At 35.9% G+C, this 25,847-nt stretch overlaps 3 protein-coding genes and 1 long non-coding RNA gene across 4 annotated transcripts; 2 read left to right on the top strand and 2 right to left on the bottom strand.

Moving 5' to 3' along the window:
- Positions 1-1,258: 1,258 nt before the first annotated feature.
- On the bottom strand, positions 1,259-2,478 carry LOC121740950. The gene is made up of 2 exons (XR_006037721.1): positions 2,242-2,478; positions 1,259-1,619 (listed from the first exon to the last, which is right to left on the bottom strand). It is a non-coding gene; the product is annotated as an uncharacterized LOC121740950 (long non-coding RNA).
- Positions 2,479-6,668: 4,190 nt separating this feature from the next.
- LOC121810623 (zinc finger MYM-type protein 1-like) lies at positions 6,669-7,523 on the top strand. The gene has a single exon (XM_042211382.1). The coding sequence runs from the start codon at positions 6,669-6,671 to the stop codon at positions 7,521-7,523; it is 855 nt and encodes a 284-aa protein (XP_042067316.1).
- A 15-nt stretch (positions 7,524-7,538) lies between these two features.
- LOC121810621 lies at positions 7,539-8,674 on the top strand. Its single transcript, XM_042211381.1, has 3 exons — positions 7,539-7,811; positions 8,279-8,476; positions 8,555-8,674. Exons 1-3 carry the CDS (start codon positions 7,539-7,541, stop codon positions 8,672-8,674), a joined length of 591 nt encoding a protein of 196 aa, XP_042067315.1.
- Positions 8,675-10,495: 1,821 nt separating this feature from the next.
- LOC121811521 (uncharacterized protein At5g01610-like) lies at positions 10,496-11,315 on the bottom strand. Its single transcript, XM_042212402.1, has one exon. The coding sequence runs from the start codon at positions 11,213-11,215 to the stop codon at positions 10,739-10,741; it is 477 nt and encodes a 158-aa protein (XP_042068336.1). The 5' UTR covers positions 11,216-11,315; the 3' UTR covers positions 10,496-10,738.
- Between the last annotated feature and the right edge of the window lie 14,532 nt (positions 11,316-25,847).

Genomic DNA, 25,847 nt, shown 5'->3' with positions numbered 1-25,847 from the left:
TGTTTCTGGTTTCATACAAAATTTGATGTACAGATACAGTTTGTTAATGTATGAATCACACACGTTAATGTATGAAAATGACTTAACAGTGGAATAGAGCATGATGTACGGATATAGCAACTGAATGTATATGCCCTTCTTAGTAATGTACAAAACTAGTGTTTTAATGTAATGGAGCACTTATTTTTCCATAGTTTTTTATTGAATCCATCCCCTTTGGATTTAGCAATCCATGAGGCCGAGTAGTATTACTCACTGATTAAAGAAAACTTCACCAAGGGCATGGAGATAAATCCATTTCCCAATGGTTTAGCAATCACTTTAGCTAGGGTATATTACCAACACTATTCTGTAATTTATGTTTTTATTATTCTGTTTTTAGTTTCATACAGATATTAATGTAAGTAAATGAATTAATAATGTAATAGAACGTGATGTAGAGATATTGGTACATCGTGTAATAATGTACATAACTTAACATGATATATTTTTTTTTGTTTACAGTTTTGGTTGTACTCGAATGTACTCAAGAGTTGAAGTCGGTTGTTGATACATGAAGGCAAGGACTAAAGAAGGTGAACAATGTTGCTACATGGCATTATGGATATGAATGTAGAGATATTGGTTTTTATACACGAATATCGTATTGTAATCTATGAACCCTACACACTAATGTACGGATATGAATGAATAATGTAATAATAAAACATGATGTACATATATAGCTACATGATGTATACGTAAAGGATGTTTGAAGTCATGCACAAGTATGCATGTATAATGTGACATTGTTTTAAATCAATTTCCCGAAGGGTTTAGCAATCTATGGGGCTAGGGTATAGTACCGACTCACGGACAAAACCTTGCCCAAGGAAAGAGAGTTAGAGTCATTCCATAGGGTTTAGCAATCCATGATACTAGGGCATATTACCAACTCATACATCAAAATTCATTTTTGAATTATCGTCTAAGAATTCATACTGAATTTAATGTACGATTATGGTAGTTTAAAGTATATACCCCATTCCCATTAATGTATATTATAATGGGTTTAATGTGTTGCGGAAGTTAAATCCATTTCTCAAATGGTTTTGCAATCCATGGGGCTAAGTTTTAGTATTGTAATGTATATTTTTGTTACTAAATAATGTACGAATGTAGTAGTTTAAGGTATATTTTTCGGTCAATTTGGTTTCAGTCATTTTGGTAATGTATATAGCTATAGTTTTAATGTATTGTACATCAGAAGCAAATAATGTAACTTAATAAGTGTAAGAATACAACAAAGACTACTACACCAAACAATAAATAATTGAACTCTACAAGAACCACTCTAGCTCCTTGCATTTACTGAACGTTGTGCTATTGGGTTGGTACTACACCCTAGCCTCATGGACTAGGGGATTGGATATAACTTCTGCCCCTTAAGCAACGAATTATAATCTACATTACTCAGTAGGTGACATATACATTAAAATACAATTTAGCCACATAGCATACTACAACACAATAACAATGTAGCACATCTTTGAATATCTTTAAAGCCAGTCGTTGCGCTAACGCAACGGGCATGGTAACGTCAAAGTCGCCCTCTTAATCGATTCTTACACTCGTTGAACCTATTCGGAAACACATACAATGCAGTATCAGTTAATGTACATCTATAGCTAAATAATGTAATAGAACATGATGTACAGACCCAACTACATGATGTAACAGAACATGATGTACTTCTGGGACTATATAATGTAGCACTTCTTCGCAACATAATGCACGGAAAATAATGTAATTACATAACCCCTTAATGTAGCATTTTTCATGAAAATAATGAACAAAAATAATGTACAATGAGAACAGCAATAATGTACAGATTTTGGTATATAGTAGTTTGCATTTTTTTTTGAACAATGTACTAAAAATATGATGTAGAGAACTACCTACAAGATGTAGCACGAGACTATGCCTAAAATCAACACTTATTCATGTACAAATCAAAATATTGGGATCCACAAAACTCAAAAATTGTACAGATCAGAATGAGAATTGCAAAGTAACAGAAAATTACAAAAGCTTGAATTTAGAGCACAAATAACCCTCTCAATTAGTGACAAACCCTCTTGAACATAAACTACAATACAAATCAAAATTGATATCAAATAATGTACAAAAATAATGAAATAACGGTTCTAGAAGTTTAGAATAAACTGAAATTTGAGGAATTTTTTTTATTTTTTGCTTTACCTTTCACACCGCCGTCGGAGATGTAGAGAATCGACCGATTCGACGTCGTCTAAACTGATTCTTCATCATCTACACCGTGAGAAACTCGTCGTGATGGGGACTGATTCGCCGTCGACTACGACTTGAGAAACGCGTCGAGAGGAGGAGAGAAGGTTGAGTGAAGCAGCGGTTAGGGTTCTGAGGAATAACAATTAATGAGGGAGGAGAGAAGGTGGAAGGAATGGTGAGAGAGAGAGTGGGGGGGGGGGGAGTTGTATCATGGCTGGAATTAAATCCCATAAATCTCATACCTGCATTTTTTAAAATGAACCACCTCATTATTTGATGACTAATTTGCCCTTTAATGTAGGTAAACACTAACATAATGTACCGACTAATAATTAATCTAGGCCATCAGATTAATATATCCTATGGATTATAATAGCCCCATGTTTTATACTAGGGGATGATAAGGAGGGTAATGCACCCCTATATATATTAGTTTTGCAAAATGTACAAACATGCCTTTTAGCTCAAGCGGATGTTATTCTCGCCTTCCTTTAAAAGATGTGGGTTCGAATCTCTCAAAAGTGGTAATTCATGTTAATTTTATGTTTCCATACACACATCTTGTAATTTTGTCAATTCTTCCAATTTTTGCAAATACACAAGCTATTGATTTTAAATTATACGCACTTTATTTTTTTTGTTTCACACACTTTGCAATAAAAAAATCTCCTAATAGTTATTATTATTCTTATTCTTTTTATTCATAATAAATCATTTTCAAAATTTTGATTATTTTGAAAAATAAATATGTCATATATGCATAGTACGAAGTAGTTGATATTAAAAGTATTCATGATCATGTAGGCTTTTTCAATGTCGATGCTACTTTTAACAAATGATCATATATATCTCTAGTTATTGTCACCACTCTTTTATTATTTGTCACTCAATTATTTGTGCTGATGTAAATATCGAAAAAGTACTCTGGTCCCATCCTCCGTCAAGCCTTTATAGTTAAATCATGTTTAGCAGCATGTTGGAATCGTGTGCCCGGTCAAAGGGTTTTGACCAAGAATAAATTTAACGAAACATTTAATTTTGTGAAATTAAATGATATAGCGTCGATCTACGTTCGGAGTAGATGATCGTGGTATATTCATTATCTCAAATCTGATTCCCGGCGAGTGAGAAATAATGGATTAAAGTTGGACAATATTGCGAGCTAATTAAATGAGCTATGCGAAAACTATGAGATTATTTAAGAGAGTTATTTATCCCACATTGGAAGTGACAACCTTATTAATTTAGTACTCCCTCTGTCCCCCATTAATTGTCCACTTTTGTCGTTTTCGTCCGTCCCCCATTAATTGTCCACTTTCACTTTTACCATAAATAGTGAGTAGGTTCCACAATCCACTAACTTATTCCACTCGCATTTTATTATAAAACCAATGAATAAAAGTGGGACTCATATTCCACTAACTTTTTAGCATACTTTCCTTTACATTTCTTAAAACTCATGCCCGAACAAAAGTGGACAATTAATGGGGGACGAAGGGAGTAATAAAAAGAGTTATTACATGTAATAATTATAGTAGACTAAGATGGGATGTAGAGCCCACACTTGCACTCCGCCGCTGCGGCCACGTGCCACGTGCTTGTGGCCGTGGACTTGGACTTGGCCCGATGCTAGTCTAACTCTTTTAAGACCACCAACGCTTCCACGTTAGTGAACCAAGTGAGATGACAACTCCTCAGTATGACGCAGTGAAACCAACATGGCTGACATGTGATGAAGTTAACGTCGTGAGCGAACATAAACGCGCAGTGTGTCTCGATACGTCCGTCTAAGATCAGTCTCTCCAGCTCCCGTAACGGCTTGTAACGCCCGACGGTTACAGGCTCGCAATGATGATAGCCATCAAGGTTGTGTTCACCCCTGCAATGGACTAAGCCTATAAATAGGCTAGCCATATCATGCATAATACACACAATACAAAGCATTCTGCATCATAAGCTCTCTCTCTCTTTTACATTGTTCTTCTGTCGAAGCTCTGCCTTCACCTCCATCCAATTTGTCAGAGCTCTGCTGATAGCGGTGCTACTTCGTCAAAGATGAAAGCCATTTTATCTTTGGGGACGACACGTCAATCCGAGAGCACTACCGAGACGTATCTCGTCTTGCGGAAAGAGGTCTCCTCGACTCGGCTTATTACTACATTTTCGATTTACTGTTTCAATTTTGTTATTGTAATTTCGTTTCAGTCTTCTTTTTGTATTCCTTCTTTTGGATTATATTACACCCGGTTAGTTTTCTTGTAATCCAGAATCAACACAGCATACTCATGGCCTCATGGGTAATGTATACTAAACCCATTGATCATGTTTGATTTTATTCTTCAATGTCCAAAAACAAGAAAACTAGTACTACTATATGATAATGAGATAGTTATTCCTTTGTATTTGTTTTTATTCCTCAGTCCAGCTTAAATGTTCATTTTATTAACTTGGTTACGATTATTACAAAAGCAAGGTCAAACTCAAAACAAGGATAAAATAGCATATCCAATTTGAAGGGGATAATTTATTTTGGATAAATATTGATCAAACTGTGCATTGAATGCCAAATAAGTTATCCTAAACTATGGATAATATCAATGAAATACCCAAACTATCAAATTTGTATGCATGTTTACGATCTCGACCCAAAGTTTCGTGGTTGTAACGTGAAAACATGTGCTAGCATGTGAAGATAAAAAACTCAGTCGCATTTTCTGCTTTGGAACTGGCGCTATTGACAAATTTTTTTATTTATGTAACAAAAAAACATACGAGTGATCTTTACATCATTTATTTTATTATTCACTATTTTATATACATTCATCCCAAGAAAGATGACCATTTTCTTGGGTGGCATAATTTTATTTTGTGTGTTAATCCCAAGAAAGATGGCCATTTTCTTGGGTGGCATAATTTTATTTTGTGTGTTAGATGAAGAGAATTAAATAAGAAAGATAGAATAAAATAGATAAAAGAATTTGCAATGGATAATCACGAGTGTGACATTGATAAGGCCTATTTCATGCATCGGTTTAGGGGGTAAAATGTATGATACTTGATCAGTTTATCGCGCAAAGCAAGTGTTAATTGTGCAGGAATGCCGATTGACCAAGGCAACAAGGCCAAGCTGATCAAGTTGGTACAAAAGGCGAAAAAGGCCAAAAATCGGGTGAAATGATCAAGGGGGTGATCAAGCAGTTAGGCGGGGACCACTGCATTCTAGAAGAAGGACACGTGAGGCTAATGAGCTGGATGATGATCATCATTCTGTTATCAAGGACGACGTTCTACAAGGGAACACGTGCTGAAACGCAATACGCAAGGACAGAGCTGAGTCATCATTCTGTTATTGAGGAGTGACGTCATTCTAGAAGAAAGGCACGTATCAATCGATGAGATGCTCGGTCACAGCGTGAGCGAATATCCTCTTCCGAGATCATTATCCATCTGGAGGTCATTACGGCGAACTTATAAATAGAGGATGTGCCACCCACTGGCGGATCCAGGGGGCAGGAGGGGGGCGACCCCCTCCATGCGACTAATTTTCCCTTATCTCGGATGTATAATTTCCATATCCGCCCACTTCGTTGTCTCCGACGTCGCCCTGTTGACCGAAAAAAAATACCCATTATTCCCAAGCTTAATTAAAATAAAATTTTAAAACTCAACTCAAGCCCAATTAAAAAAGTACTAAAAGCCCAATCGTATCTGCCTTTTCAATAAAATTAAACTCTAATAAATAAAAAATAATAATGAATAAACTTCAGCCCTAAAGAAATCCCCAAATTCCATACGCTCTGGCGGAGGGAGTGACGAGTCTGCTCCCAGCGAAGCTCTGATTTCCTCCGTGTCGTCCACCCTCCGGACTCCACAACCACAACTCCACAAGTCCGCCCCTGCTGGCTGCTGCCTCTCCAATTTCCATCTCAAGAAGAAGCCCAACCATTCTCAAATTCCAGAAGCATAATTTCATAAATTTGAAGGTGTGTTGTGTTTTAAAATTCAATTTCATGTCTTTGAATTTGTAGATTTAGGCATTTAGCCATTGAGGAAAGATTAAATATTTTCCATTTGGAATAGGAAAACAAAGTAGCTTAGAAGATTAAAGAGGCAGCAGCAACTCATAGTTGAAACTTGGTATAGGAAAAAAAATACAACAGCTGCATTTGAATTTTAAAGAGATTGGAAATTTGGAATGGCTATAAAATGAGAAGTGCCGAAGTGGTTAGTGGTGTATATATAAAACATTGGGTGGGTTCCATGTGGCATGTGGTAAATGCTAATGACAAAGTGTGGTCCCATGGATAGTATAAAGTGAGTAAATGATAGTTACTTTGTTATAATATTTTATAATTATACCTTTTTTTGTTTCATTAGGTATGGAGAAATATTTTGGAAAAAGACCAACAATTTTGGATTCTTGTCAAGAACTAGAAGCACATAATGCTGAAGAAAATTTGATGGAGAATGATGATATAAATGAAAGTGAAATCAAGGCTGATCCTGATTTGCGAAAACCAATTGCAGAATATGGTGTGAATATCTGGGATCGTATTCGTAGAGAATATGTAGCAAAAGGCCCTTGTCAACCAAAGGATAATATTTTTCAAAAAACGCGTCAAGGAAAAGATAATAGGAGTTTTAGAGATGCTTGGTACAAAGATTATGATTGGCTAGAATATAGTGAAGCGAAACATGCCGCATATTGTTTTTACTGTTTTCTTTTCAAGCGTGGTTATGTGGCACCGGGAGATGAAGCCTTCACTAGTTGTGGTTTTTCTAATTGGAAAAAAATACTAGAAAAATTCAAGGCGCATGTTGGGGATAAAAGTAGTGCACACAACAAAGCAAGGATAGAATATGAAAATTTTGTCAATCAAAGGCAAAGTGTGGCTTATGTTGTAAGTAGAGGTATGACAACAAAAGAAAAGGAATATCGAATTCGATTGACTGCAACTGTTGATGTAGTTCGTTTTCTTTTGATTCAAGGTTTGCCTTTTAGGGGACATGACGAGTCATCTACGTCTTTGAACAAATGTAATTTTCTTGAGCTATTAGAATGGTATGGTTTGAGGAATGATGAAGTTGGTAAAGTGATTTTGAAAAATGCCCCTGGAAATAACCAAATGACTTCTCCATCAGTCCAAAAAGATATGGCTAATGCTTGTGCGGTGGAAACCACAGAACTTGGAGACAGACACTTTTCAATCCTAGTTGATGAGTCACGTGATTGATCAACAAAGGAGCAAATGGTAATTGTCATAAGATTTGTGAACAAGGATGGCCAGATAATTGAAAGGTTTTTAGCTTTGGCTCATGTAAAAAAAACTACATCAGTTTGTTTGAAAGAGGCAATTGACTCCGTATTTGCTAAGTTTAAGTTACCTTTGTCGAGATTGAGAGGCCAAGGATACGATGGAGCATCAAACATGCGAGGTGAATGCAATGGATTGAAAGCACTAATTTTAAAGGAAAATCCATCAGCTTGGTATGTCCATTGTTTTGCCCACCAACTTCAATTGGTATGTGTGGCCGTGTGCAAGACAAATCAATATGTTTGTGATTTTTTCAGTTATCTTATCTAGATTGTCACAACATGTGGTTCTTCCTGCAAAAGGGCTGATATGATTCGATAAATTGAGCGCGATAGACTAGTTGAAATGATAGAGAATGGGGAAATCGGTACTGGTAGAGGCCAAAATCAAGAAACTTCTTTGAAGAGACCGGGTGATACTCGATGGGGATCTCATTATGTCACCGTGATTCGTCTTGCAAATATGTGGCAGTCAGTAACCGAAGTACTTGAAAAGTACTTGTTGATGGAGAAGAATATGAAACAAGGGGCAAAGCTGTAGGTCTCGTACAAAAAATGGAGACTTTTGAATTTGTATTCATCCTTATGTTGATGAAACATTTGTTGGGGGTTATTCAACCATTGTCCTGTACCTTGCAACAAAGAGATCAAGATATTTTAAATGTGATTTTCTAGATAGAGAATGTGAAAGAAAGCTTGAGATCATTTCGAGAATTTGGATGGGATACTTTCTTGCAAGAAGTGAATGATTTGTGTGGGGCAAATGACATTTCAATAACAAACATGGATGATGATGCTCCAAAGCGGATTAGTAAGAGAAATGGTTCAAACATCAAGAACTACCATCATAAAATCGTTGGAATATTTTTTCAGGTAATTTGAAATTTAATATCTTATTCATTTACTAAATAGAATCATCTTGATATTTAATCTTTCTTGTGTGTCAATTAGGTCGTCGACTTACTTACACAAGAGATGGAAAATCGTTTCTCTGAGGCATCCACAGACTTGCTAAGTTGTATGGCATGCCTCGATCAAAAAAATGATTTCGCTGCTTTTAATGTTTCATAAGCTTGTTCATCTTGCTACTCTTTACCCAAAGGACTTCACATCGACTCAACATACTGAATTGTTTAAACAACTTGAAACTTTTGTTGATGTTGTGAGAAGAGATGCACGATTGAATGGTATTGAAGATTTGGCTAGCCTATCTCAGAAGATTATTGAAACCACGAAAGATAAAGTTTTTCCGTTGGTTTATCGTCTAATTGAGTTGGTATTGATCTTACCTGTAGCGACTGCATCTGTTGAAAAAGTATCTTTAGCAATGAAATTGTCAAGACTGACTTGCGGAATAAGATTGGGAGATGAGTGGTTGAATGACAGTTTGGTAGTATACAATGAAAGATCCATCTTTGCTAGTGTTTCTAATGAAAGAATCTTGAAACGTTTTCAAGATATGGATACCCGTAGAAATCAGTTGTCTCGGTTAACAGATGCTAGAAATCTAAAAAAACATATTGAAGTATTATATTTAATATTTTATTATTTATTATTTTATTCCGCCTCCTCCGTTTTTTAATCCTGGATCCGCCACTGGTGCCACCATAATGAAGAATCTTCTTTTTAGAATCTCCTTATCAGTTTCTTCTTTTATTTTCCTTTTTTTCGTTCTAGTTTAGTTCTGAGTTTAGTTTCCCGTCCAGAAGGTAGCGTAGTAAAAGAAATAGTTAGAGAGAGGAGCGACCGAAGGGAGCGCAACAGAATACTCAATATCTGTTCGGCGGCCGTCCCAAGTTTCCAACCGAGAACTCCTTCAGCTTTACTCGCTTTCTTATTTTTCCGAAGTTGATAGCTTAGTTTATTCCATAGTTAAAGATAAGATTCTTTTGTATTCCGTATGTTCACCGCACCTGTTCTGAGCTATAAAGTTGAAGTTGTTTTTGTTTTCGTCATCTTGTTTACTATTCCAGTTCAGTTTCGCTTTTAAGTCTTCGATTAATTGTCCGAATCTTTATTATGTTGAATGGCAAAGTGTTTGTGTTTTTTCGTAGCATGCCTAGGTAGTTAAGATCTTATTTCCGCCTGTCGCTTACTTGATCCATTAAATTGTGTCAGCATGATGAGTAGCTTGATCAAGTAGATAGTTACATTTTGCCTAGCGTAAATCCAGTAGCTTAGAAACTCTCAAACTAAAGCGTGGCAGCAGTCGAACCCTGTTCACTACTCACACACTAGATACACGGTTTCTCTGTGGGATCAACCCCGTTCTTGCCGCTTTACTGTTAAAGTTGTGCGAGTTTGGGAGTTACAAATTACATTAGTGGTGAGTGAGAGCGAGAACGCCTTGATTAAGTGGCAACGACATTTGCTAACTGATCCATTTGGTCGGTTATCTTCTATATAACTTGATCAAATCCGAAACAATTTCGCTACCAATCAGACATACTTAAAAAAAATGAGTCATCTTCGGTAGGACAGAGGAGTATTTTGTTTGATCTTTACATCTTTCATATTATTCAAATAGTTTCATTTAGTATTTTAGTTGTCCATCAAAGTTTAGTTTCGTTTCACATTCCATTTATATTTGATCATAAAATTATTACTCTTTTTGTTCCTCATTATGTGTCTTAGTTTTCTATTTTAGTTCGCCCCATATTAATCGTCCCACTTCATTTTTATCATTTTTAGTAATGAACATCACATTCCACTAACTCATTTATTAACTTTCAACCTACTTTCTGTTACATTTTTTAAAATACATATCGAATCAAAATAGGACATTTATTGAGGGGCGGAGGTATGTATAAGATTAGGCTACTTTTTTTCATTTTTCTTTAGATTTTTGAATTGGGACGGACAATAATAGATCGAGCTATATGTGGAAGAATATGCCAAATACAACACATTTATTGAAGAATAAACTTTCAGAAAACATGAATAACAATTAATACATATAGTAAGTCTTAAAGCGTCAGTTTTATTCATAGGAATTTAAAAAGTGGAAGTTAAGAGCACTAAATATTACTACAAAATTACTAGTAGAAGCTAACATAAATGCATCAACTACTCACCGAAAACGACGAGTTGCTGCAAAACCCCTGACGCCGGAGTTCTGCAATCGGCGACGCTAATCTAATCATACTGAACCAGCGGCAGAGCCCGAGCCTTCCTCGTCACACAGTCAAATCCACAACCACATTGCGGACACTCGAAGAAATTATCCACCGGAAAATTAGCCGACGCTATTCCAACAGAAAGCTGTAATTCGTCACCGTCGCTTGTGACCTCGATGATGTTGATCCAGAAAAACAGAATTTTCACCTGGATCCCGTTCAGATCTGTTATCTTATTGTTGGCGATGGTGCCAGTGATGGTGCTCTTGTACTTGAGATCGTAGCCGCTGATGGAGAAGCTGCAGCTGCCGCCCAGGGACACCGAGAATTTGCCGGTGGTGGTGTCGAGCTCGTAGCTTGTGACTCCTTGCGGCAGGAGGCCGGCGGGGAAGCCGTAGGATTGGAGAACTTCGTAGACTGAGGGGGGATTGGCTGCAGCGGCAGCGGCGGAGAGCAGGGAGAGGATTAGGAAGAGGCGTGCGGCGGTCGTATACATGGATTCCGGCGAGTGTTGGGAGAGAGGAAATTTAATGGAGTAAAAATTGGGGAAATTTTGATGATGAATTTTGGAATGAAGTGAAGGAGTATGACCTTTTGTTTTTAGGTAGACTGATTTGGTTGTTGGGACTATATTTATAATTGGGGTGGTAGTTGCAACTCGACTTCCAAAGAAACGTGTTTTTTTTTCCCTCTTTCAACATCAAGCTATGGGTGTCGAAACGGGTACCCGCGGGTACCCGCACCCGATTTTGGCCGAAAGTTAGTCCCAATATCCGTCCCGCATTAGTCGGGTATTACCTGATACCCGAGTCGGGTATCCCGCACCCGACGCCTCGGGTACCCTACCCGAAACATTTTTTTTTGAAATCTTCTTTTTTTAAAATATTATTTGTATATTTTAGATGCTTTTTTAAAAAATACTACTTGATGAATGTAATAGTCTCACTTGAAACGTTTATTATTATTTAATTTTGTTGAGAATTGAGATCAAGCCATGTAATCTTTGAAATATCTACTTTAAATAATCATATGAGCTGCACAAATACCACCTGCAAAGTAAATATGTAATCCAAATTCAATTACAATGCCAAAAAATCCAAACTCCAAATTACCATTCAAAAATCTAAATATGAAAACAATTAACAAAGTAAGCAACAATGTCTTACTTTAATCAAAAGTATAAATATAAATAAGTAAATAACTTCAACCAAAAGTCTAAAGTAATAAAAGTTTCACACGGTTTCACCAATCATTCTTCAAAACTTAAAAAATACATTTATAATATATTACTAATAAAAAATTATATTTTAAATATTAAAATCTTAAAAAAATTACATCATGAAGAGCAAGTATTAAAATAAAAAATAAAAAATTATAAATATCAATATGTATATCGGGTATTTTCGGGACTATCGGGATTACCCCTATACCCGCAAACCCAAAATTATATAACCCGACCCGCCCTGTTTCCCGATTCCGTTGGGTAACGGGTACCCGATACTCGGCAGGTAACGGGGTCGGGTTCGGATTACCCGTTACCCGCTACCCGTTTCGACACCCCTACATCAAGCCATGCCATTTCACCATGTTTTAAAAACCGGGTCGATAAGCGAACTTGTGAAACTACTGATTCATGGTTCAATCGACCAGACTAGTTGAACCATTTATCTAACCATTTTACAATTGCAAATATATATAATAAAAATTATATAAATTTTATAAATGATAAAATATAATTTATAATATATTACAAAACATTAAACCTTATAGATAATTAGTTACATATAAATTTAATATTAGTTAGTGTAGATAAAAAAATTTAATAGTTCATGTAATTAAAATAGATAAAATTTATATTAATTTCAAAAGTTTATTTGGTAAAATAATATTATATAGTTAAATGTGAATTATTAATTAGTTTAGAAAAGAATATTCATTAATATCAATAGCTAGGGTATATAAATTAAATATATATTATAAAAAATTTATTTATTTATAGTAAATAATGAACCTATATGGTAATAATAATAGTATAAGTGGCAAGTAAAGTATCCTTAAAATTTAGAGGATGATAATTATATAGTATATTATAATTAACAATTATATTAAAGAGTTATAAAATTAAAATGAATTATTAGTTTATGTAGGTAGATAAAAAGTTTAATGGTTAATGTATAAAAATATTTAATGTTTCAAATTGTTAATGAACCCTTATGGTGACTGATAGAGGTTTTTTTAACTAGAAGAGAGGTCATGAGTTAACCCCTACCAACAACAAATTTTAAAACTTTGACGAAAAAAACAGGTTTTTTAAAAACTTTGATGAAAAAAATAAAAAAATTTGTTTCTAGTTCGCAGTCCAGCCGGGCGGTTCTAAAACATTGCATTTCCACCGACATACAAAATTCCAATAAAAGGTCATATCCCTCGTTCTCTTATACTCCATCTGTCCTTGAAAAATAGTACTAGTACCTTATTAGTCCGTCCCTGAATTTAATTTCATGCTTACTATTAATTTGCAATATTTATTTATTTTAATTTTAAATAATTATAAATTTGAAATACTATTTTCTCCGTCCCACGGTAGTAAAGTCATTTTGTCATTTAGTACTTTCTATAATAGTGGAGGCATTTCCTTTTCTAGCAAAAGTCAACACATTTATTCTCTTTACTTTACTCTCTTACTTTATTCTCTCTTCATCTCTCTACCTTTTTCATTTCCTACTATATTATTTCTTTATTTAACTTACTTAACACAATTTTTCTTAAATCGCGTGCCAAAATGAAACGTCTCCACTACTATGGAATGGAGGGAGTACAAAATACTACTTCCCCCGTCCCATTTGAAGATGACTCACTTTCCTTTTTGGTTTATTCCAACCAAGATGACACATTACTAAAAGGAGAAACACATTTCTCTCTACTTTATTTCATCTTTCTTACTTTACTCTCTTCACGTCACACACAAAATAAAGTTGCATAAATTCTCGTGCCGCTCAAGAAAAGGGTCATCTTCCTTGGGACGGAGGGAGTACATTATCATTCCACTCTTTTTTTTCTATATCACGTCTTTCTGCATTCGAGACCAGTGCTTCCACCTTCCTTAGCATGTCACAATCACGCTCAGGCGCATCATTGGGCATACATGTGTCGTACTTCTTAGCAACTTGTTTCCAAAACATTTAGAACTTTTGGTTTTTGACAAGGATGAGGTCTTTGACGCATCGATGTAGAACAACACCAAAACAAAACATTCCTTCGGGCAGTACCTTTTCGGCCCATCCCCAAATGTCGGCTTCTTACTTTGCCCCTTCCCAGGATTGGTCTCGCCTTCATCTTACAAATCTCGTAGTCATCGTTATATTCACTGCCTACAGTTAGTAAATACTATCGTTTGACCTGTCAATGGATAATGGGATAGAACATCTGCATTGACTTCGATCCCATTCTGCCGGCCTCTCAACGTTCCTGCCCCTAGAGTGGACAAAGTTATCCATTTCGTCTCGCTCATTGTAGTTGAATGAGAACGTGTGGTTGGGATTAATCCTTTTGTCATAATGAAAGTGGATTTGGAATAAAATGAAAGTGAATGTTTTTGCATTTATGATGTTTTGAATTTGAAATAAAAAAATTAAAATTCGACCTCCAACCTCGAAATCACCCCCCTAGGGTTGTGGCACGCGCTTTTAACGAGCGACAAGCAGCGCCCTCTCTGCCCACAATCACAGTCCCCGCCGCACCCCCTTCCTTCTACGAGGGCGCTCAACATGGCTGGCGCGACATGCATTATGAATGCTCTAATATTTAAATTAATCGTTTCTTGTTTAATCAGATGGAAATTTTCAAATAACAATTTAAATTAAATCAACTGAGTCACTCGGTCATATATTAGTCGTCCAAACTAAGCTGGTGAGCCTATTTTATTATGCATTTTACAATATATTTCAGCTCACTCTTTCTACTAAGTTATTTAGTTAATTTTTCAAGTTGCTCGATTTTAAAATAGGGATTTTCATACAATCCATAATGCAGTGTTTATTTCTCAATCTTCATTCCACTCTTTACCACATTCACTTATTTATGAACCAACATCTACAATTCATCATTGATAAGGCTCGTTTCATGCATTGATTTATGGGTGAATTCACGTGCTTTGGGGGGGAGATCATGCACAAAATTTGAGTTTAAGTGTGCATGTTGCTGCTGGATCAGGTAGATCGAGTAAACTGACCGAGCAAACGCAGATTGAGCAAAAAGGAGTGAAAATGCTGAAAAGCCGCCTAATTGGTCAAGGAGAATTATCAGAAGAGGCAGGCAGTGCAAGGAGTAGGATAAATGAGAGAGAATTCGAAGACCCCATTATTTTAAGAGTACAAATGTCAAATCATGGAAGACATACCCTAGAGAATTGGCCTCAAGCCTCCCTATATAAAGGAGCCAACATTGAAGGAAGAAAGCAGCCTTTGGGAGCTCACATTCTACACACAGTAGTCATTAGATATAGTTCTTAGCTGCAAATCCACTTCCAACTTCAGTTTCTAGCTCTCTGCCTTCTAGCTCAGAGGGGGGAAAATCCTTAATTCCGACCGTTCTTAGTTCTGAAATCGTGTTCCACCGCTCTATGGAGTGAAGATACAATCTTACATCCTGTTTTGAATTGCTCTAGTTTTGTTTTTTAAGCGTTTTTCCGTGGTTTTGAACATCTTAGCTCAAGAATTTCGTAGTATTTCGTTGTTGGTGTTGAATCTTGTCTCTTGGAAGTTTTAGATCTGTTTTTATTTGAAGTTATGGAAGTTCACGTTGGAGTTTTTGTTAGATTCTGGTGGAGTTGAGCTTTATTTGTGTTTTGTTGGATGCTTTTCGCAATTGGTAGTTAGATCTTGAGATGTTAGGCTTTATTGTGTTGGATGCTTTCGCAATTGGTAGTGTTAGAATCTCTTAGATCTAGTTTATTTGTATTTGATTTCATAGATCCATGCTTGTTAGCATTTGATTTTCGTAGATCCATGTTAGTTAGTGTTCGATCTTTTAGATTTAGTTTTGCTCTGTTCTGGAACTGCATGATTATGGCTTGTTTCTGTTCGTTCATCGTTCTGGTTAACCAGTTAGCGTAGATCCAGTAGTTCTTAGTTTAAATTTCTTGTTCGCATTTTGTTTGAAGCATGCTCTGTTTTCCTGCATCAATGGTGTCTCAATGCTCTGTTTTTTACTTTGTTTTTGTTTAGTTACATGAAGAAGATGAAGTAGGAGGTAGTTAATGTTCAGATCTGCAAGTCTGCTTTATGCTTTTGCTTTTACAGCTTTTCTGTCAGCCTAACCAGTTTAGGAAAATGGTCCCCACTTACTTTTCTTACTTGTCTGCCTATTTAGGAAATTTCTAGATGAGTTGTGGTTGCAGGTGCTCCCGGTTGCTTTATTCAGATTTGAATGTTTGTTTCATGCTTAGTCTTTCATGCATATTTCCGTGCGTAGCCTGTCTAGTTGATCTGTTAGGTAGAGTTCCTGTTTTATCCGCCAAGTCAAGTAGATTCTTAACCCACTTATTTGTGTGGCAACAGCCAAAAACCTCCCAAAATGTCCCGAACACATGCTTTTCGCCTCCATCCTTGTGGGATTCGATCTTTACTTCCCTATACTATTAATAGTATTTGTGAGTTAGGGTTTTTGAAAGCAGCCTTGGATTGCGCGTCTGACGACACGTAGATAGGTCTAGTGAATCTGCCTGACCAGTTTGGTCTAGTCAGTATGCTTGACTAGTCTGCAATTCAATATTCTATCATTTTCAGCACGCGCTCTCTTGGCGTTTCAGTCATATATTTTCTTACAATATTTATGGATCTTAGTACATTTTAATATTTATTCATTTCTTATTTTATTTATTTATTTTATATTCTAATGAAATTAAATATATTTAGGACATACTACACAACTGTAACTGGTCTTAATTGTATCAATCTCTTCAACAATTCATGAGCCCTACACTACATTTTACTTATCTCTTATGCAAGAGACAATACCCACAACCATTTATATTTACTGAATGGCTGTCTATCATATTTACTTAATGGGCCGTAATGTTGGATTATCAAGTGTTGTCGTCTTAAGTGGAACAAAAGTATTTTCAATCACTTCAAGATGAGAGGACTAAGAAGTTTACTACCTCATTTTGCTTGACCTCCACGGTTAAATATTAAGGAAAGTGAGACTCTGAATTAGAAATAAAAGAATTAAAGCCTCGGCTTGAAACGAGTCGGTGTTGACAATTTGGTTGAAAGAATGAGCATTTTGTTTGCATGAGACAAGTTTATCAGCAACCACTCAATCCAATCCAACTATCCAATTTTTTTTAATATTTAATTAATTTCTATATCCTTCACATTATCAATATTCAACCCAACCATACATTTTTTGATGTTTTATCATTAATGACCACCCAACCACACCATTATATATTTATTTTTATCATTTTTAATAATGATATTATTACTTGAAATATTACTATTGCACAATAAAATTTATAAAAAGCACAATAAATGACAAAATAAAAATTATAAAAATAAACAAATAAAAATACTTGAAATTATTACTAAAGAAGAAAGATTATATGAGGTGAAAAGATGACATTTTTTATACAAAACTATAGTAAATGTGGTCTATATTTTAGAGGATGAAAAATTAAGAATTTTGGTATAATTTTTATAATTTTTGAATAGTATATATGAAAGATATATAACTTTTTTAAAAAATACAATGAGATTATACCATTTGACACAGTCTCATTGGCTGAATGAATAAAATGACATGGGCAACCAAGTGGTTGGAGGTTGGCCTCCGTGTGACCGTGGTTAAAGAAAGAGGGAGACCATCAATTCTATTTTTTTTTTTAAGTGTGTAATGACATGGAGGTCGGCCTCCATCAACCGATAAACTTGGTCTAAGTTGTTGTACGGTTGCCATGACTATATGGGATAATAAATCTAAGATTAAATTGTGAAATTATTTTAGTTGGAGGGGTTGACTATAACTAATTATCATATGATTATTAATCTAAGATTAAGTTATGAGATTCAATCTTAGGCCCACTCACAATAGGGGCTCCAATCGGCACCTATTGGAAGGGGAGAGCCGAGCGGCGGATGCCTTCTGGGCGTTGCCGACGCGGGATTCACACCCGACCGATGCCTATTGAAAGGGTTTTGGAAGGGGTGAAGTAAAAGTGTTTTGGAAGAGGAAAGTGAAAGGGTTTTGGAATAGCTACATAGTGATTTTGTTGCATTATAAATATATAGGTATCTGGGTGTCATAAATCTACTCTCCCACGTAATTTTTCATTACATTCTTCACTTTATTTACGACAGAATTCTATCTCGGTTTTAGGTTTTGTTCTGTCCTTCCATCAAAGCTGAAATAACATAAACTCGATTTGATCAAATTTGAAATAACATAAACTCGATTTTGTGGTTGATGGTTTTTTTTCCCTTTAATCTATTAATACTATATTATTTTACTGCCATATATACACTCTCACACTCTCAACTCTTATTTTTATATGTTGTTAAGGCTTATTTGCATTTTTTGTATTGGATATCCAAAAAGATTTAAATCTATATTTATGAGCTAATTTTAATAAATAATTTATTTTATTTTCTATTTTTAGTGTATAATAAATGACGTGTATTGCATGGTGTGATATTAGTAAGAAAAAAAGGGAAATAGATAAAAATCTTTTATTTTGAAGAATATGTATGTTACGACCTCATATCCTTGATGATAAGTGAAGTGAATTTAACTTCAAATTGCGCGAATTTATTTTTGTGAAAGTATTGGCATGGACTGAGAGGTTTTTTTTTTCTGGATTTTTCGTACACAGGGGAAGGGGAAAGGGGAAGGGGAAGGGGAAGAGGAGGGTTAGTGCTCAGTCACCTCACCGTCACCGTCACCGTCCCTGAAAAATTTGACAGAGAAAGGTGAATTTGTTTTGCGCCGTTAAAATTTTAGATACTGAATTAGAAAGATAAAAATAATAAATAAAACCGGGAAAAAAGAATTGTGGAGTACACAAACACATACGCAATTCCATTTGTGTGGCCTCCACTAAAACTCCATTTTATCCCTCTCTTACTTGTTGATTATCTCACTATTTTCTTCACTACCTTATTTCCATCTAAATCTTCTCTAACTCTGTTTTAATTGGAGAGTTTTCTAGGTTTTTGGAAAGGAAATTTAGTTTTTTTTGTTTGAGCAGATTATAGCTCAGTTTTATGTTTAGCTGTGGAATCAGCTTTCGTGGTTTCTGTTTTTAGTGTCTAGTTTCCTCGCCGATGCTTCGGATTAAAAATGGCGTCGCCTTCTTCAATGTCAGGTATTTTTCTCGATCATCTCCGTTATTTTTCTGCTGGTTTCGTTCAAGGTGTGTGTATTTTCTGCTCTTATGTATGGTTTGTTCTGTACTTTGTTGGATCGTTTTATAATGAGATACTATGTGTTTTCCTTGCCGCTTCTTATTGGGGTTTTGGTAGTTTCATTTGAGTGGAACGGGCGTGTGTCCGGAAATAAGTTTCTTAATTCACTACTTTTTTCAGTTTTAAGAAGTTGATTGTGTAGTCTTGAGTTGTGTGGGAACTAGGATTATATGTTGGGAATTTGGTTTCTTTGCATGATCTGTGTGGGTATTCTGCTTTTGATGATTTCTTTTTTGGGCAGTTTTCTATCGAGTGTGTATGTGGCAAGTTGCAGATGGGGACGTGGACCGTCGATTTGATTTGCCGCATGTTACGTGTGCTTTCAAAGCTCCGCGGGTGCTGACTGGATTTCTTCAAGCCTGCACACCCCCTCAGCCGTCCTGGAAGAATTGTCGAAGAAGTCAGTATCCGAACGTGTGCGTATTTTGAGTTGGTCCGATAATGTTTTTTCTGTGATATTCAACAACGAAAGCTTGGTGCATACCTGAGCCATTGGCCTTCTTAGGGACAATCCGCTTCCAATGCCCCTTTTCGCCGCATTTGAAACACTTGCCACTTTGCTTTCTGTTCGTGTTTCACCCGTTCTGTTTGCCCTTAGCTATATTTGGTCTACAACATTCTGGGCTTTCTCTTCCCCTTACCTGGCTTAGAGCCTGAGGAAGACGGCCTAGAACTCATCATAGCAGCCTTTGTTTGGACCATAAGATCCTCCGCTGACTGCAACTCAGTCAACAGTTCAGCTAGGGTGTAAGCCCTCTTGTTCATCTCGAAATTGAGCTTGAACTGCTGATAGCTAGCTGGCAAACTCTGAAGGATTATAGTTACTTGGGACTCGGGATCAATGATCCCTCCCAAAACCTCAATTTGATTGAGGTGGCTCATCATCTCGAGGACATGGTCCCTCACAGATGTGCCCTCCTTCATAACCTTAGTCATGATGCTCCGAAAGGCTAAAGATTTAGCCGCTCGATTCTGAGTACCAAAACGGTTATTAAGATTGTTCATAATCTCAGTAGCAGTGTTCATGCCTTGATGCTGATGTTGAAGTACTGTTGACATAGAAGCCAACATGTAGCACTTCGCCATCTCATTGGCTTTACACCACTTTTTGTATGTTTCTTTCACTACTGCAAGAAGCATTTGCAGCAGGTTCAGGTGGACATTCAGTAGTGAGCACATATTTGTACTCTTCGGCAGTGAGAACGATATCCAAGTTTTGTTTCCATACGATATAGTTATGACCTTCGAGTTTGTGTTCTTTGAGAATAGCGGAAAGAGGATTGAATGACATCTTGATTTGGATTTAGCTGAGAAAATGAATAGCTTATTGTTACAAACTATGTAAGATTCTAAAGAGTAAAAACCATTAAACAGTTTAGATTCTCACAACAGTTAAATAGAATTAAGTACGCCTCTAGGGAGGTCAAGTAAACGATTCATATTTAACAAAATTCTGGTCACAACATCGACGAATAGTCCAGAGACCACTAAGGTGGCATGGCCGCCAAACGTTGCCTAAGCTTGTACCATTGAATATTCACCCCAAGAATTTTGTTTCCGTATTGATACTCCTTCTAGGGAAGGTCGCACGCTACAAACCAAATTCTACAGTTATCTCACAAGTTAATTTAATCTTCTGAACTCTGCAATTTCTTAGGATTAAAGCTCCCACTAAGGTGGGTCGCGATAATATTGGAAATCACGTCTAGATAAAATTGAACTTTATTTTGAGAAGTCTAACCAATGAACTTGCTATTTCTTAGGATTAAGGCTCCCACTAAGGTGAGTCGCGTTAATATTAGAAACTGCTTCATACATAGACTAATTCTTTGGAGACCATATACGACATGGATCGTAATTATCGCTTAGTCATTTTAAGGTATGGTTTTTCTTTTAATTATCACTTAAGTGAATTAGGCAGAGAGTTCACTTATATTAATTTCAAATTAATAGGTAGTTCTATTAAATCCATGAAATTAAACTAAGATAATTAAATAATTTGATTACTTAATAATTAATCAATTATAAATAATTAATCAAATATTTTCTTTAATTAATATTAATTGATTATTATTAAATAATAATAATATTAATTATAATACTTATCCTTTTCCATTAGGTTTAGGAAATCTAGATATAATAGGATTTAATTGAAAAATACTTATCCAAATCATCTTAAGATATATTCTAGATAAATGAAATTTATCAATATCTTATAGATAAGGATTATAATTCAAACATATTTATATCATGATAAGTATATATTATGGATATAATCTACACTAAATTCCAATTTATTTCTTCCATAAAAAATATGAAATCCTAGATTTATAGGATTTATTTGAACAACCAAATCTAATCTAACTAGGATATATCTAGATAGATATAATCTATCAACATCCCTAAGATATTGATTAAATATTCAAACCTATGTAAATCTTAATAAATTAATTTAATGATATTCCATGCAATAAATTAATTTTAATTTTAGATAACATTTGATGTGTATCCAAAATTACCAAAATTAATTTTAATTGAGACATAGGTGTCTCTTTTATATACACGTAAAACATGCCTTTGTATTTCATGGCAATACAAATTAAATACTACATGCAATGATTAAAAGCATTGACCAAGTCCATAATAAAATTCACGCAAAACACGTAGTCAGATTTAACGCAAATCAGTTCCAACAATTCTCGTAAATCAGTTCCAACAATTCACGTAAACTACTCTTGTTGCGCATGACCTAAGGATTCATCTCAACAAACACGTAATCATTTCCAAAAATCACGCAAAAATCATAACCTCCGCCGGGCTTCACGAAAAACTCGGTGCTGCTTTCCGCCGATAACTCGGCCAGCAACTCCGACGGATATTATTGAAAACTATCGTTGGTTAGCGGTCCCGGTACTGCTCTTGGCCGAGATAGATTCGGTCAGGGGCTCCGACCACCAATCAACTCAGTTGTGATTTTTCTTTTGCCGGAAGAGAGTGCTCTCGGCTGTAAAACACAGCCAGCACAATGGGAGTTGCCGGCGCTTGCTCTGAACGCGAAGTCCAGCCAGCAGCACCCTCGGCTCCCTCTGATCTTCCTTCATTGTCAACCAGTTAGCGCCGCAACATAGTCAATATTGTCGTCGACTAAACGGAGCTAACTTTCCGTCGACAAAACACGAGTGATCCGGAGCTGCCCTCGGCGTATAACCCGCAGCACCCACTCAATTTCTCTGAACAGTCACGATATGGGTTGTCGAACAGTCACGAGCAGCCCCGGCGCAAGCGCCGGCTGCTCGTGATCACAAAAACCCAATTATCGAATGTCCATTGTTCAAGAGATCGGTTAGATCGTGGCTTGAATATTTAAAGATATGGTTGTCCAGCCCTAGGTTGGAAACCGTGGGACACAACCAAGTCTCCATTAAGCAAAGTTTTGGAGCTGTTCAGGGGTCACGTGCAGCCCTGGGGCGAACGCCGGCTGCTCGAGGTTGAAGAACCCGTATGATGAATGTTTCCACATGTTCATAGTCAGCAATTCGATAAAGAATATAAAAGAACACTTAAACATGCATTGAAAACATTAAACATGCTATTCATACAATCAAAGCACGTAGTAAATCAAACAATCAGAGCCTAAAAACCGGCTCTGATACCAATTGTTGGTTTTGCAGCGGAAAACATTTAGTTTGATTGAACGATTTACATCTAAACATGCTTTCATCCGATTGTAAACTAGAAACTTGTTTATAAACATATAATCACATATCATATTGAATATATATGCAATTAAATACAACGATTTACCGTATGAATTCAAGTAATTGAATTCGAACTCCTTCTTCAATCGTCTCTACCACGGATCTTCTGATCTGTTCCCTTTAACTCGGAGTTGACCTTTGTGTGGGAAAAGCTTGTCAAATCCTCAAAAGCTGGAGAAGAATTGAAGACAGAAATCTCTACGGAAGAACCCTAAAAAAACGATATTTTTCTCTCTACAGAATGTAGAGATCGAAATTTTTACGGGAGAATTAATTAATCTGCCTTCTCTTCTTCTCCCTTTTATAATAAGTTAATTATTTTGGGCCAGACCAGAGATCTGTGGAGGATTGGATTGGGCCACAGTTCAGGCTTTCACTAATTAAATTAAAATCAATTTAATTCAAGCCCAAACTTAAATATTATTATCATCCACTATAGATATAATATTGACTGCCCGTCCAAACCGAAATTACGAGTATTCTGGGACTTCCTCTTTAATTAAATCATTTCTCGTGTTAAAGATATAAATATCCATTAATTAATATCAAGTCTGCTATCTGACTATTATTAATTAATTTCTTTTTCCAAGAGTGGTCTAGTTTAGAAACATTATTTATTATTCATGGAATAAATTCCAACTAGCCAGTTTTCTGAATAATAAAACATTTTCCTAAACACCTCTTGAGGATATTATCATACTGGCCTCTCCCAGCACACGATTCATTGCAATAACAATACTAGCACCACTTAGACATTAATGATCATTACCCAATCTATCAGGATTCTTGGGCAACGAAATTCCCTCACCATTTGATAAGTCAAAGTAGTTTTCAATTAATATCGTATGCTCAATGTTATGTCAACAATGATTAAGAAACGACAATCACCGAGACCTCGTCTTTCAGTAAATAGCCAAGAAAGACTTATCTCACTGTTTGATCCTTTCAGTGCTATACCACACCGACGTCGTTCATTTCCTTAGGTAAGGAAACTTTCGGACTGACGTCGCAACCTTTCACGATAGGTAGTCAAAGCCTATCTAGGTTGTGAAACAGTTTTTTCTTCTGCATGAACTGACAAGTTACCTACTGTGAACGCCGCTCACAACTCGTCTACTATGTAGAAGACTTAGACTCATTTTGCTTAAACTATGTATTTAAATGGAAAACGCATTTCAACATCTCATAAATACATAAGCAATACATAAGCAAAATACATTGTAACAAAATATTATTTCTCATAAAATGGTAACAAATGGATAAAAGAGTTATTACATATACAAGCATTCGAAAGATGCTTTCAGTATACTAAACTCTAACACCCTTACCCTTTTACTGCTTTCTAGTTCTAGGTTTGGGCTTCTGTGCTAGTAGATATCGCTGGCCGCAATCTAGGTTATCTGCTCTTGTTTTCTAGCCTTTTTTATTGCTTCTTTACTTGCTCATGCTGTTTTCTTGTTTTTTGTTCCGCTGTGTGGTTTTCTGGTGTTTTACTTGTTAGCTGAAATGTGTGTCAGTGAGTACACTGCCATCTGAGAAACTTACCTATGCACCCAGTGTTGTTAACAGCCTTGAGTGACCCCCTGCACCCTCATTCAGTGAGTGCTTGCGAACTGGGAAATCCTCTTTTCGGGGTTCTCGTGACAGATAGGGAGAATCTCTGTTAGGACATGCTTCTTGAAGTTGTTGTCCTTCAATTTTGAACATTTTTTTAGTCTGACTACATGCGTGTGCATGCTTGTGAGTGCGATTTTAGGTGTTGTATTTGCTATCTGTGTTGTCATAGCTTAGGAAAATCCTTGCATGTCTGTCACTAGTGGTTTCTATGTCTTGTCTTCCTTTAGGACCACCTTTTGTGATAGCAAGGTTCTGTGCAGGGCCTATTTTGTTGCTGGGTGTGTTTTCTCTTTTGGGTGTGTAAAAATCTTCTAAAAAATGTCTCAGCCTGTTGGAATTGTGTCTTTCAATGGCAAAAATGATTTTGTTATCCGGACACAGAAACAAAAATGTATTTTGGTTCAGCAAAAAGTGTTTAAGGTTGTAGATGGAACTATTCCTGATACTGAGCCTGAAGATAAGGTTGTTGAAATGAATGAATTAGCTAGGTCCACTATAATTCTCAACCTTTCAGATTATGTGATTAGAAATGTTGGATCTATTGAGTCTACCTCTAAGTTGTGAACAAAACTAGACACTCTCTACACTGAAACTTCTATGTCTTCCAGAATGTATTTGTTGGGGTTTGTATACTAAAAGATACTTCGAGCGTACATTCCTTCGTATAGTCAGTTTGTGCATGTATACGAGAAACGCCACGTCCACTTGTTTACCTAATTATGAGAATAAATAATATAATATAATGGTTTATTTATTGAAATATAAATAAACAAGTCCACGACTTCTTACTAAGAAGGTTAAAGTAGGGGAATCTGATGATTTCTCATGGATTCTTCAATAGGGGACTTGACCGGATCTAGTAAGAATAAAAACGAGTTCGCAACCTAGATAGGCCTTGGATACCTATTGGTATGGTTGTAGTGTTTGTGATAATTCTCTCTTACCTAAGAAGAGATTAGTAACACTAGTGTGGTAAAGCACTGAAAGGATCAACACGAAATATATTATTTATTGCTATCTACTGAAATAATATATTTCAGAAAATTTAGTACTCTACTTTGACTATTTATTATCATTTTTCTAAAATGAGTGTAGAAAATGAAATGACTCAACTACCGCGGAACGGAGGGAGTACTATTTCTTAGTCTATGAAAATATTGATATTGTTTATTTAATCAAACATTGCTTTGACTTATCAATATGTGCGAGTTTTTCTTAACTTAATCATCATATCTTGGGTGGTAGTAATTGAATAACATGAAAATATTAGAATATTATTTCATAAAATTCG

The sequence above is a fragment of the Salvia splendens genome, chromosome 7, assembly GCF_004379255.2.
Source record: "Salvia splendens isolate huo1 chromosome 7, SspV2, whole genome shotgun sequence".
In the NCBI taxonomy this organism is placed as follows: Eukaryota; Viridiplantae; Streptophyta; class Magnoliopsida; order Lamiales; family Lamiaceae; genus Salvia; species Salvia splendens.
The sequence above is the reverse complement of the archived record's forward strand: the minus strand, read 5'-3'. Positions and strand labels throughout refer to the sequence as shown.